This window comes from Gopherus flavomarginatus, chromosome 1 (genome assembly GCF_025201925.1).
Source record: "Gopherus flavomarginatus isolate rGopFla2 chromosome 1, rGopFla2.mat.asm, whole genome shotgun sequence".
NCBI lineage: Eukaryota > Metazoa > Chordata > Testudines > Testudinidae > Gopherus > Gopherus flavomarginatus.
In genome coordinates, this window is record NC_066617.1 from 323,305,693 (window position 1) to 323,318,450 (window position 12,758).

Below are 12,758 nucleotides of genomic sequence, written 5' to 3' on the forward strand. Positions count from 1 at the left end.
GCATACTGATGTTTTCCTCAATGACATTTGAGCAACAGTCTTGCAAAACCCACGTATTAGAACATAAATATTATTCATTCCTTAGGACAGATGCCTGATAATAGCTGCTCTCAAAATAATGCAGATATAACCCAACTGTTTTTTCTCCTGCTTTTGCCATGCTGTTTGGAGAATGGTGGATCTCTCAATTTGCTTGAGTTTGACGAGCTAGCTGTTTAGTAGAAAAAATGCCAATACGTTTAAGTTAAGGTTACTAGATAACATTTAAAGTTGGAACGTTTGTAGACCAAGAAATGCTACCATTTTTAAAAAAAAAAAGCTAAATATTTAAAAGTATGGAAATGAACTCTCAATGGAAGGTAGATCCATATTCATATATCCTCCCTGTTCATGCAGTGTCTCAAATAAATGTGTATGTGTAAATTAGCTCATTGGACATTCCAAAAACAGCCTTAACTCTGCTCATACACAACCTATAAACAAGAAATCCTCTTAAATGCACCTGCCCTTTGAAACCTTAAGGGTTGGTTCTTGGCCCACTCATCAGGGCAGAAAATTGAAATGGTGTGTAGAAAGATTTCAGCTACAGAAGAGCTGTCCCTAACTCAGCCATCAGCTGTTGAATGTTTCCTTTTGATTGAGTGTGTGCATTATTGTTCTGGGCCTCTGCTCTCTCTTATTGGAATGATATGCCACTGAAATGATCTAGCAAATCAGAATTGCATTAGGGAGAAAAATGATGGAAGGTAATAGAAGAGCCCAATGAAATATAATTATATCAAGATATCCCTTTTATTGTTAACTTTTGTGTTCTGTCAGAGAATAACAACTTGCAGACGTTATTGGTATAAAGGAAAGAACTGCTGGAATTCCTAAGAGAAGTTTAAAAATACTTTCTGTAATTTCTTTCTGATCAGAAAATATTACTGTACATTATACATTTTCCTTTGCCTGCTCAAGTTTTACTGACTAGGCTAAATTCCTCCCTGGTATAACACTATGAACTTCATTTCATTTACAGCAGAGATTAATTTGGTCCACTGTGGCATTCCCTCCTTGCCCCAAGAAGATTGCATAGCAGCAGTCAGGGAGGTTTTAACCACCTTTATTCTGGGTCAGATTATTTTCCTTTCAGTTCACCATACATCACAGTGTTTTATGTTCCTGAAAAACCCACAGTGCAGTCACATCAGTCACACAAAATCTTGAGAACAAGTTTTCATTCTCGTCAATAATCTACCCAGGATGGCTCAGCAACACTACTGTATATCACTGACTGAAATATATGTATCATAAAAGAGAATCCTGGCTGGTTTATGATGCGCTGAAAACAGGTAGGAGAGACCAAGCAGTAGGATTGTTGTTCACATCCTTTGATTTGTGTTGAGGCTGGAGCTATGTTAACCAATCAGATTGCCTGACCTAATTAATACACCTTGATTGGCAGCAACTGAGTTCAGTGAAATTATTAACCTCTAGAGAAGTGAGTTATTCAGTTTACAGGACTGCTAACTTCAATCTCGCCTTCAGAATGTTTGTTTTATGCTTTTTAAATTCAGAGCTATAATTGAAAGGTATCAAAATGTTTCTAAAAATGATAACTGGGATATGTGGAAGAATGCATATGTCTGACTTTACATTTTGGAATGAATGTCAGCCATAGAGGGGGGGAAATATTGATATACAGCAGGGTTGCCCAGAGTGGGGTGCAAGTGGGGCAATTTGCCCCAGGCCCTGGGACCCACAGGGGTCCCCATGAGATTTTTTCAGGGCCCCTGGAGCGGGGTCCTTCACTCGCTCTGGGGGCCCCAGAAAACTCTTGCGGGGCCTGGGCCCCCGGAGCTTCTTCCGTCGAAGACCCCAGGCCCCCTGAATCCTCTGGGCGGTGCTGATATACAGTAGTTTGCACTTATATAATACCTTTCATCAGAGGATCTCAAGAGGCTCAACATTAATTGATCCTCACAAGTACTCTACTGCAATCTCTTTATTTGGAAGTTCAGGATTTTCTTCACATAACTGCACTCAAAACCAAAACAATGTAAAACTTTAGAGCCTACAAGTCCACTCAGTCCTACTTCATGTTCAGCCAATCACTAAAACAAACAAGTTTGTTTACATTTAGGGGAAATCATGCTGCCCGTGTCTTATTTACAATGTCACCTGAAAGTGAAAACAGACATTTGCATGGCACTGTTGTAACCGGCATTGCAAGGTATTTACATGCCAGATACGCCAACAGTCGTATGTCCCTTCGTTCTTCAATTTGTAGGTGTTAAAGTTTTACATTGTTTTGGTTTAGAGTGCAGTTATGTAACATAAACAAAATTCTAGATTTGTATGGTGCACTTTCACAATGAAGAGATAGCACTACAGTACTTGTATGAGGTGAATTGAAAATAATATTTATTTTGTTTATTTTACTTACAGTGCAGATATTTGTAATAAAATAACTGAGCAGTGCACACTTTGTATTCTGTGTTGTAATTGAAATCAATATATTTGAATGTTTAAAAACAATCAAAAAATATTTATAATAAATGTAAATGGGTATTTTATTATTGATTAATTGTGACTATTTTTAATCCTGTGATAAATTGTGATTATTTTTTAATTGTTTGACAACCCTAATTAAAACCATGAATCTGTGAAATAACCAAACTTTTGGAGTCTAGCTCTTGCTTTCTGCACTGCTCAGAGCTTTCATTCTTTCTCTAAATGTGATACTTTCTTTCTTAAATGTCTTGTGACAGGACATGGAGGACAGATTTGCCAAAGGGAGTGTGCACACTAGTGGCCGTCTCTGTGGAACATGAAGAAGCTCCACTGATAGGAGGTGTACGAGCAATTGTGATGGATTCTCAGTATTTAATAGAGCCTTGTGGCTCTGGAAAATCCAGGCTGACGCATGTCTGTAGAATTGATCTGAAGTAAGTACCATACCTGCAGAGAGCAGATCAGTGACATCCCCTCAATAAACCAAAAATCTCTAAGCTTAGTTTAGCAGGGTTAGCCAAGAAAGGGCAGTTGTGTGTTCCTAGTAGTAATACAATAGCTGCAGTATTTCCTGTATGCAGTTAGTGTCAGTAGTTTGTAGGGATTTAATGCATTTTCTGAAATAGTGTTACTTTTAAAAGATGAATGAAGCAAGATAAGAACTAAACTGCTGTTCTTGTCCAAAAAATGACTGAAAATGGCACCTTCTTCCTGAACTGGTCTGCTCTCGGTGTGTATTCAGGGTCATAGCTGCTCACATTAGTAACAAAAATATGGCTTTACTTCTGTTTCCTCCTGTTAGACCTGCAGCACAAACACAGCTAAGACAGTGAGAGACAGACTTTGTTTCTTAGTATGGTTTATTAGCAGCATTGTTTACTAAGTTCTACTCAGTTATGTTTATGCAAAACTACTGAAGGCCACGTGGGTTTGCTAGTTTGAAGATCATGAGGCTGCCCATGAGCAGGTGGGGGCCTCACTTTGCCTGGAGAACTGTTACTGGTTCTGGTGTATAAAAATGAAAGAACCAGGTTGAATTTGTAGAGATGGCAGTTACAAGAAAAAAAAATTCTAAGTCGAACACAATAGAAATAATTGAGAGGCAAACAGAGAATCCCAGTATGCATTTCTGCAGAATCACACTTTATGCAGAATTGCTCTTTTAACATACCAGAAAAGTCTATGGTAGCTCCGTCATAGTTCATTGTTCAATGTAGGGTTTATTTCCTGCAGGTATGGTAATAATGAAGCACAAATTGTATTCTATATAGGTTCTTATACTGGGCTTATCACCATAGTATCTGAGCACATTCCAATAGTGCATTAAGCAACATGACTAACATGGTCATGTATTTGTTCCCTCACGAATTGTGTGCAGTGGCGTGTTATGGTTTTGGATTATTTTTAATATATCGCAAAATATTTTTAGATAAGGCAAAGTCAAAGAAATGTTGCATTTGGAGTGTAAGGTGGTGCGGTTTGTGATGGTCCTTAACTCCTGGAGGAGTTCATTCCATTTCTTGGACCAGTCCCTAAGAAAGTTCTGTCTACCATACAGTCAAGCTTTACTCTTATTGTGGAGAGTTCCATAGTCCCAGAGGAGCAAAGCAGTCAATGATACTCTCCATTATGGAGCTTTAGCTGATCTCTTAAATACCCTGGGCCATTGTGCATCTTGAAGATAAGGCCTGAGACCTTGATTCGATAGTCCATGGGAAGCCAGTGTAAAGAGCAGAGGACAGGTTTGATGTATTCACAGCAGCCAGCACTGCTGAGGGGGAGAAATGGTACCTGCCAAGATCATCTCTCCACCCTACAGACACCACTGTACAGCTGACATTACTGTACGAGTGAAATGTAAATTTGAATATAGCACAGAAAAGTGTTCCAAGTACACTGGTGGTGATGGAGGTGATGGTGGTGATGATGATAAAGCATATCAGGTTCTTCAACAGCACTGTGGGATTTCAGTATGGCTGGGGTATTGCATGGCAATCCCACTCCTGGTAAGCAGTTTTTCAGTAATTTTGTTCTCTTTCATTTCCTCAGAGGCCATTCCCCAGAGTGGTACAACAAAGTCTTCGGACATTTGTGTGCAGCAGAAGTTGCCAGGATCAGAAACTCATTTCAACCTCTCATTGCTGAGGGACCAGAAACCAAAATCTGAGGAAATAGTCCAGGAACGTGTGAGCCTAAAGCAGAGTATGGTAGACAGCAGAAAGACCCAGAGCAAAGGTTTGAGTAAGGTTTTAGCATTAGCTGCAATAGAAGTATAACCTGATGTCTGTACAGTGGCGAAACAGGGATTTCACAGGAAGGCCTGCTCATTCCAGAGACTTAGATTACTTATGTGCCCCATTCCATGTATGTTACTTTCAATTACTGAAGTAAACCTTTTTTTAAAAGCTTTTCTCATTGTTACTTTAAAATGAGACTATTACCATTATTTGTGTGTTGCATAATTCTGATATTTAAAAGCTTCTAAGAAGCATATTTTAATTGTAAATAAACCATGTACAGTATGTATATACTTATCTATGTATATTATATATATATCTATATATGTATATGTAAAGTAATTATTTTGTATATAATTTAGTGCTTTCTAGGAGAAATCATCTGCATCAATTTTGACCTTATAAGGATCTATTCTTGTTGCTTGTTTCTCAGTGTTTCACAGCTACATAAGCTGTGTTTATTATTATCGCAAGGCTACGTGACATAATCTGTGTGATATCTAACAGAAAAATGGATGACTGGCTGTTTTCATTATTGTTATGTGTGGGGGGCGTGTAAACTACAAGAAGGTACATAGAAATAGATGTAGGGAGTTTAGAGGGGATAATGGTATGTTTAAAAATATTGAACAGCAGTTCGCTATCACCAAAAAACGCTAACATGGACATTGTAACTGGTATGCACATTTTGAAGACCATTTACAATAAGCTGTAGGAAGTTTATGACTATTCCAGATAACTCTTGAAAACTTGCCTGTTGCCTTAAACAACTAAGTAAGTAGTTGCAGTTAAAGGACCTCACCATTTGCAGTAGTAAAGCTGCTCCCTATATTAAGGGTATGTCTACACTACCCGCCAGATCGGCGGGTAGTGATCGATCTATCAGGGATCGATGTATTGCATCTCGTCTAGACTCGATAAATCGATCCCCGAACATGCTCCCCATCGACTCTGGAACTCCACCAGGGCGAGAGGCGGAAGCGGAGACGACGGGGGAGCGGTGGCCGTCGATCCCGCACCGTGAGGATGCAAAGTAAGTCAATCTAAGTCGATCTAAGATATGTCAACTTCAGCTACGCTATTCTCATAGCTGAAGTTGTGTATCTTAGATTGATCCCCCCCTTCAGTGTAGACCAGGCCTCAGTCTAGAGCAGTTCAAAGGAATGTGGCAGATACTGAGGTACTGTTTATCTGGAGTCAAACTGGCAAGTTATTAAGGGCCACCACTCTGAAGCCTTTCTTTTAGATTTCTAGCTAAGTATGTACTTAGGGAGCTGTTCTTTCCTCTTTCTGTGAAGATATTTAATGGTTAACCAAAGTCCAGAGCAGTGTTTCCACCCTACATGGACCCAGATGTGCAGCTAAATATACCTTTTTATATATTTTCACTATAAAAAGTAACTAATTCTTGGGAAAATAGCTTTTTTTGGTAAGAGTGAACATTTTCATTTTATGCACTGCACTGGCACCCATTCTGCTTCTGTTAACAACAATGGGAGCAGGATCAAATCTACTGGACCATTTCATTTTCAGGGACTTAACATTTTGCTAAGGGGAAGAATGCTTTAAAAATGTCTGTTAGCTATGAGACAGGGGTTTTGTTTTCTGTTGTTTTTTTTAACCAACATAAGATCAAAAATGTAATTATATACATGAATCAGTTTAAAAAAACACAGGTGTATTAATACAACACTCCTTCATTACTCAGATATTTGTTCACCTTGACTTTATTTATTGCTGCATTAGCCAGTTTGGTCATTCATAACCAGTGTTTTAGTTCACTTCTTTAAATGAATTCTACCTACATTTATTGTGAGTTTTAATCTGAGATTTATCATCCCACTAGTAGCTACTGAGATTTATATCATGATTCAGTGGTGCTGGAGTAATGGCTTCACAGAGTGACTCTGCCTCTGTACTTTGAATGTACTTAGATTACATCTGTTGTGTTGTGTTTGTCAGCAATGTGCAATTATATTATTAAGAAATATTAGAGAGATATGAGTACTGAGATACCATCATATGCCTCTAAATATCATAAGACAGCTATATGCCACAGTAACCAATCCTGCTATTCTGGCATATCATTTTCCAGTGATGGTGGTTCAAGAACATATAATTTTCCATCCTGGAGTAGATCACTGGTGAATCAAGATCAGTTTCCTACTGTCAGCAGTTATCACTACTGTAAGATTCAAGAAGGCATGCCCTCTCATACGGCACATAGCCACCTGAGCAGTATTTTACAAGGAGAAGGACATTTTTGTGACCCTCCAACCCCTGGCACAGCCTGTTCCCTGAAGCATGAGAGTTCAATGCCCTTATCATACATGAGCTTACATAAGTGAATACAACACTGCCTGTGTATTAATCAACACAGAATTATCCAGGCACTGCAAACAAATAATTTCTGGAAGAAAAATGTAGCAAACCAGGACGGATTGTCTTATCCTGAGATAACCAGTTGGAGGAGTTGCCAAAACCCCCCTATTATAATTACAGAAATGGCAGAAGACCCCTCATGGTTAGGAGGGGAGCAGAAGCTTTGTCGCTGTACTTGCAGCATCTCTAAGCCATGTATCGATGAAATACATTTTCTTTTAAGATGTGTATTAAGGCACATATCTACCAGTCAGACACTACAGTATTTTGTATTAAGTATTATGCTGCCATTTGGAATACAATATGACAACCACATTTTGAAATGTTATACTCATATTAATACCTCATATTTTTACCTCATCTTTTAGTATCAGTCATCAATTGTAGATAAGTAATTGCAGAGGTGAATAAATGTGCATACATTAAAGCTTCAGAGTTCCTTTACCTCTATGTGTTCATTTCTTCTATGCTGGAACTGGAAACAAACCTGGAGTGTGGAGCGGCTCCCTCCCCGCCAGTGCTCCCACACCATGAGGGCTACAGTGATGTGAGTTTTGCTAATGGAATGCCCAGAGGACTTCAATACCAGTGAGTCTAACTTCCTAGGTTTCCAGGTTTCTCAGCTCTTACACAAAATTATAGTGGTTGTCCCACCCCTTCCTCTCCTCTCCATAACTATTAACCCAGTGGTTAGCACACAGTGTTGAAGTCCCTACCCTCCCTGATGTGGAGCAGGGACATGGGTCTCCCTCCTCTCAGATAAGTGCCTCAAGCCACTGGGCTACAGCGTCATTCTTACTCTCAGTGTGGGACCATGAATATGTAATTACTTACACAAAGTTGCACCGCTTCAACAAGTGAGATTCGCCCAGGATGTGGGAGCCCTGGCTGTCAAAGCGCTAACTGCTGGGCTAACGGTTATAAGGGGGAACGCAACCACCACCACCTCCTTATTGTGAGAAAGCACACAGGCCTGTAATTCCAGCAGAAGGCTGACAGGTATGAATCCCAACCAGAGAGAAGCGCTTCCCTCCAGCCTACCACAGGGCTCTAGATTTCAATACTAAGTGGCAGGGTATACAGCGCTGGTGGAGCATAAATCCATTGCCTCATCCCCTCACCTCCACATTTCCTACTGGCCAGTTTAGGCAGCTTTCTGCGCAGCATGCTGGCTTTTGTGGATCCCATTCTTAGGCATGTAACTCTCCCCTGCAATGTAGCAGGAGCCTAGGTGCCTACACTTGGGGCTCCATATTCCACTGTGTGGCAGGGCACCTAAATGTTAAGTGTTGCAACAATGAGGCTAAATCCCCCTTGTGGATCCAGTCCTAGGAACCTTAGGGTGCGTCTGTTCTTTAAAATACAATACGCCAACCTTGCAAGTAACCAAAGAGCTCCTCTTGTTAAGATGTGTTCCCACCACCCAGCAGGGCTGTCAAAGACCTAGGGCAGGCAGGAGTGGAGCCAGAGAAAGCATTGGAAAGACAGGGCTCCATAGAAACAAAGTTCCAAGCCCCACAAAGTTTGGCCTGACACAGACATCTCACCTTTCTTGCTTAAGATGCTGGATTAGGGCCCCACTCTGGCTTCCCTTTTTTCACCGCCCCATGTATGAGGGCAGCACAGCCCCTGCTTGCCTGGGCTGCAGGTTGTTGGCTGCACTCTGACTTCACCAAGAAACATGTTGCTACTAATTGTTGTGCTCACACCTGCACCTCCCTCATAAATGCCCTTGTTTTCACAAGATACTGGTATAGCAAAGGTGCTAATGAGGTGACTGATGTAGAAACATCCAGGATTAAACACTCCATGGGAACAGTTTAAAATGCCATGCAGGGAGTCATTAAGGATTTGTGGGAATTAAAACTGTCCTGTTTGAGCCTTTAGACATTTCTCATGGCAGGGCTACACTACTGCTGAAGTTGATCTAACTTACATCGCTCAGGGATGTGAAAAGGCCGCCCCCCTGAGCGACATGACATGACCTAAGCACTGTCCACACCAATGCTATGTCAGCAAGGAACACTCTCCCACCAACATAGCTTCCGCCTCTCACGGAGGTGGAATAATTATGCCGATGGGAGAGCGCTCTCCCATCGGCCTAGAGTGTCTTCACCAGAGCTGCTACAGCAGTGCAGCTGCACTGGTGCAGGCAGCAGCACCAATGTAGCATTTCTAGTGTAGACCTGCCCTCAGCTTCCTTTTTGTTTTAGAGCCGCTCCACACAAGGCAGGTTGATGGCTAGAACACATTCCCAGACGATGTAGTCTAGAGGTTTCCCAGGTATAAAGGTCGGGGCTGAGAGGAAAAGAGGCTTAGGATGTGCTTAAGCACTTTGGCCCAGCTTCTCAAAGTTACTTAGCCACTTAAATACATTTGAGGAGCTGGTCTTTGATCATCCTGAGTTTTGGGTGAGTCCTGGCAGGGTCAGAGACAGCTGCAGCTTGGAACACAGGAGCAGTGACATACCTGAGGTCTTTGCTAAAGGAAGTTGCCTGTGTGGTTTGTTGCCACCTCTATTTAAGAAAACAGGCCTTGTGTACAATTTGTAAATAACAAATGTCATTAAGAAAATACCTGATTCTGCATTACCAATTTCTGCTCCGAGCAGGGAACCAATCTAACAAGCCCCGAAAATCTCCTTCCTTGGCGCCACAATAGGGAAAGCCTCACCGTGTTATCTTCACAGCAGCAGACATCAGCCAGTGTTCATTTTTTTAAAACAAAACATGAGGTTCTGCAGAAGCACAACAAAGACAATCAGAAAACCCTGCAATTGCAGACACTGCGGTGCCTTTTGCACCTGTTCACAGCCTCTCAAAGACAAACACTGAAATACAGCTCACACAATAGTCACAAGTGATGATTTGCTATCACTTGCCTGACTGTTTGCAAGTTATAGGAGTAAAGTGACTGAATGGCCATCTATCCCTCCTCAAGCAGTTCCTACTCTTTCCTTGAGCATGGTAAGAATGACTCCCTTTCCTTGAGCGGCTACATGCCAAATTAGTGTTATCAATTTTAAAAGGGAGAACCATAGACCAGTCATCCTATCAGAAGCATCTGCCCATCTGACGGGGCATGCAGAACAAGTGCTTGCTAGGTGCTTGCTTACAGCTTTACACTGACCAAGCCTAAACAAAAATACTGATGCAAAATTGGGCCTTTTCCCTATATCGCGTGTGCAGTTTAGGTAAAGTATGTGGATTGGACTGTCGCAGGCAATGAACCTAATGTTATACCCACTTTGCCATTCCGAAAGAAAGTTCCCAGTGAGCTGATGGGAGTTTGACCAGTGACTGCAGTGGGGGTAGAATTAGGCCACAGCTGAGCACTTTTGAAAAACCCACCACAACCTTTGACTTGGCAAATAAATTGACTCCAGACAGAGTTTTTTTAAACACATTTGCACTGCTTCTTGGACAGATCTGAACTGTCAGGGGGGAAGGAGGGGAGGGGGAGAGAGAGGCTCTACACAGCTCCCCTGCGCTACTGACCTAGATAGCAAGAGCAAGCTACAATGACCAGAGAGAGGGAGGCACAGCAAGGGTGTCAGAAGCAAGCAGGGAGTGAGCCCTCTCTACATGAAATGGGAACGAATGGGAGGGGAGGAGAGTATGAAGAAGAGAGCACCCTGTGATTAGGGTGTTGGAGGGCTAAAAAAAGTCTCAGCTTCCCCCGGCCTCCCATTCATAGTATTACCATATTTCAGGTTCCCCAAAAGGAGAGGAGGGGGAGGTAAAGTTGAGGGTGCTGAAGTGGGTATCTGTGGCGGGGGTACTCACTGGACGGGGGGGGCACTGTCATTCCCTGTAACAGTGGCAGGGCAGGTGGCACAAGCTCAGGACATGGCACTAGCTGCTGTTCCCTATGGAACCCCCACCACAGGGCTGAGAGCCTGTGCCTGAGTGGGCGGGATCCCGCAGTCGTGGCTTGCAGGGGAATGGATCAATCAGTTGTAGATGCAGGATTGTGACCAATCAGGGCTTTTTCTGAGCTGCAGCTTGCCTGGTCTACAAAAACCCTGGACATTGCCTGTTATTTGAAAAATCCACCTGGCTGGAGACAGGCAGCTCAGAAAAAGAGGCTATGTCTGGGAAAACCCGGACATATGGTAATGCTCCTCATTCAGTGCCAGAGTAAGGCAAAACAGGGCCACAGACCCGTCATGACATGGGTCTCCATGTGGTCCCTCTCAACCCACTGCCCCAACCCTGCCTGACATTATGGTTGTCAGGCACTGGGTTTCGACCGGAACCCCCAGTTGAAAAGGGACCCTGGTGGATCCAGGGGCTGTTAAAAGCCCAGTTGGTGGTGCTGCGGGGCTAAGGCAAGCTAGTCCCTGCCTGTCTTGACACCGCACTGCACCCAGAAGCAGCCAGCAGGTCTGGCTCCTAGGCTGGGGGGGCCATGGGGCTCCGTGTGCTGCCCCCTCCCCGAGCGCCAGTGCTGCACTCCCATTGGCCAGAAACCATGGCGAATGGGAACCGGGGGGTGCCTGTGGGGAAGAGCACAGTGCAAAGCCTCCTAGTTCTCCCCTCCTGCCCCCCCCAACCTAGGACTTCCAGGGCGCAGCGCGGAGCGAGGACAGGCAGGAAACCTGCCTTAGACCCACTGTGCCACTGACTAGGAGCCGCCTGAGGTAACTCCATGCCCCCAAACACAAGCCCTAACCTGGAGCACCCCCCCCCCCCCGAACCTCTCATCCCTGGCCTCACCTCAGAGCCTGTACGCCCCCCCCTTCATCCTCAACACGCAGCCCCCTCCCACACTTCGAATCCCTTGGCTCCACCCTGCCAGCCTAGAGCCCCCTCCTGCACCCCAAACTCCTCAGCCCCACCCCCACCCCCAGAGCTCGTATCCCCCTCCTGAACCTCAACTCCCTTCCCCAGCCTGGAGTACTGCGCCTGCACCCTGAAGCCCTCATTTCTGGCCCCACTCCAGAGCCCGCACACCCAGTTACAGCGCTCACCCCCTCCCACTCCTCTGTCCCAGCCCAGTGAAAGTGAATGAGAGTGGGGGGGAGGGAATGTACTGAGTGGGGGCAAGGAAGGGGACTGGGCCATGGGGAAGGGGGTGGGGCTAGGGTGGGCAATTTTGGGGTGATCAGGTAGGGCTGCCAACTTTCTAATGTGCCAATGGCAGATGGCTTGCCTCCCTTTCAGCTGCATGGGTCCCCTTAGAAATCCCAAGCACTAACAGAGGCCTTCCTCCCCTTCTCTATGCGGAGCCAGAGGGGCACCAGGAGAGGCCACTGCCACTTACCCCACAGCTGGAGTGTCGCTGTTTGGGTAGTTGGGCTGAGTAAACTGCACTCCCTCCCACCACCCACACAGCTTGGGTGAGGTTTCCCTACCCTGTGCAATGGGGCTCAGTGTTAACACATCATTGAGATAGATGGGGCAGCTCACACCTGCCTGCCCTAGTGTTTCAGGCTCTCTACAGACTCAGGTAGACAGCAAAGTCTTGCTTTACATTGCTTTCCATTCCCAGGCTTCTCACTGCAACCCTCAGGGCTAGAAACCAACTTTTTAAAAATGAAAACTGAGCTACTGCGCTTATCACGTTACTGCAAGGACTGGAAAGCAAGGCACAAGCCTGTAGTATCTGCCTATTAATCTTCTGCCTTCCTCCCCTGCCCCC

General features: G+C 44.1%; 1 protein-coding gene across 6 annotated transcripts in view; it reads left to right on the plus strand.

Annotated features, from left to right (window-relative positions):
* Nucleotides 1-7,542, plus strand: part of STARD13 (StAR related lipid transfer domain containing 13) — a 393,039-nt gene extending 385,497 nt beyond the window's left edge. For all 6 annotated transcript variants that reach the window (XM_050937154.1, XM_050937155.1, XM_050937157.1 and 3 more), the window contains 2 exons: nucleotides 2,754-2,930; nucleotides 4,546-7,542. In XM_050937154.1, the coding sequence (XP_050793111.1) occupies nucleotides 2,754-2,930; nucleotides 4,546-4,663 (295 nt within the window). In that variant the 3' untranslated portion in view covers nucleotides 4,664-7,542. The remainder of the gene's footprint in view (nucleotides 1-2,753; nucleotides 2,931-4,545) is intronic.
* The last annotated feature ends 5,216 nt before the right edge of the window (nucleotides 7,543-12,758 follow it).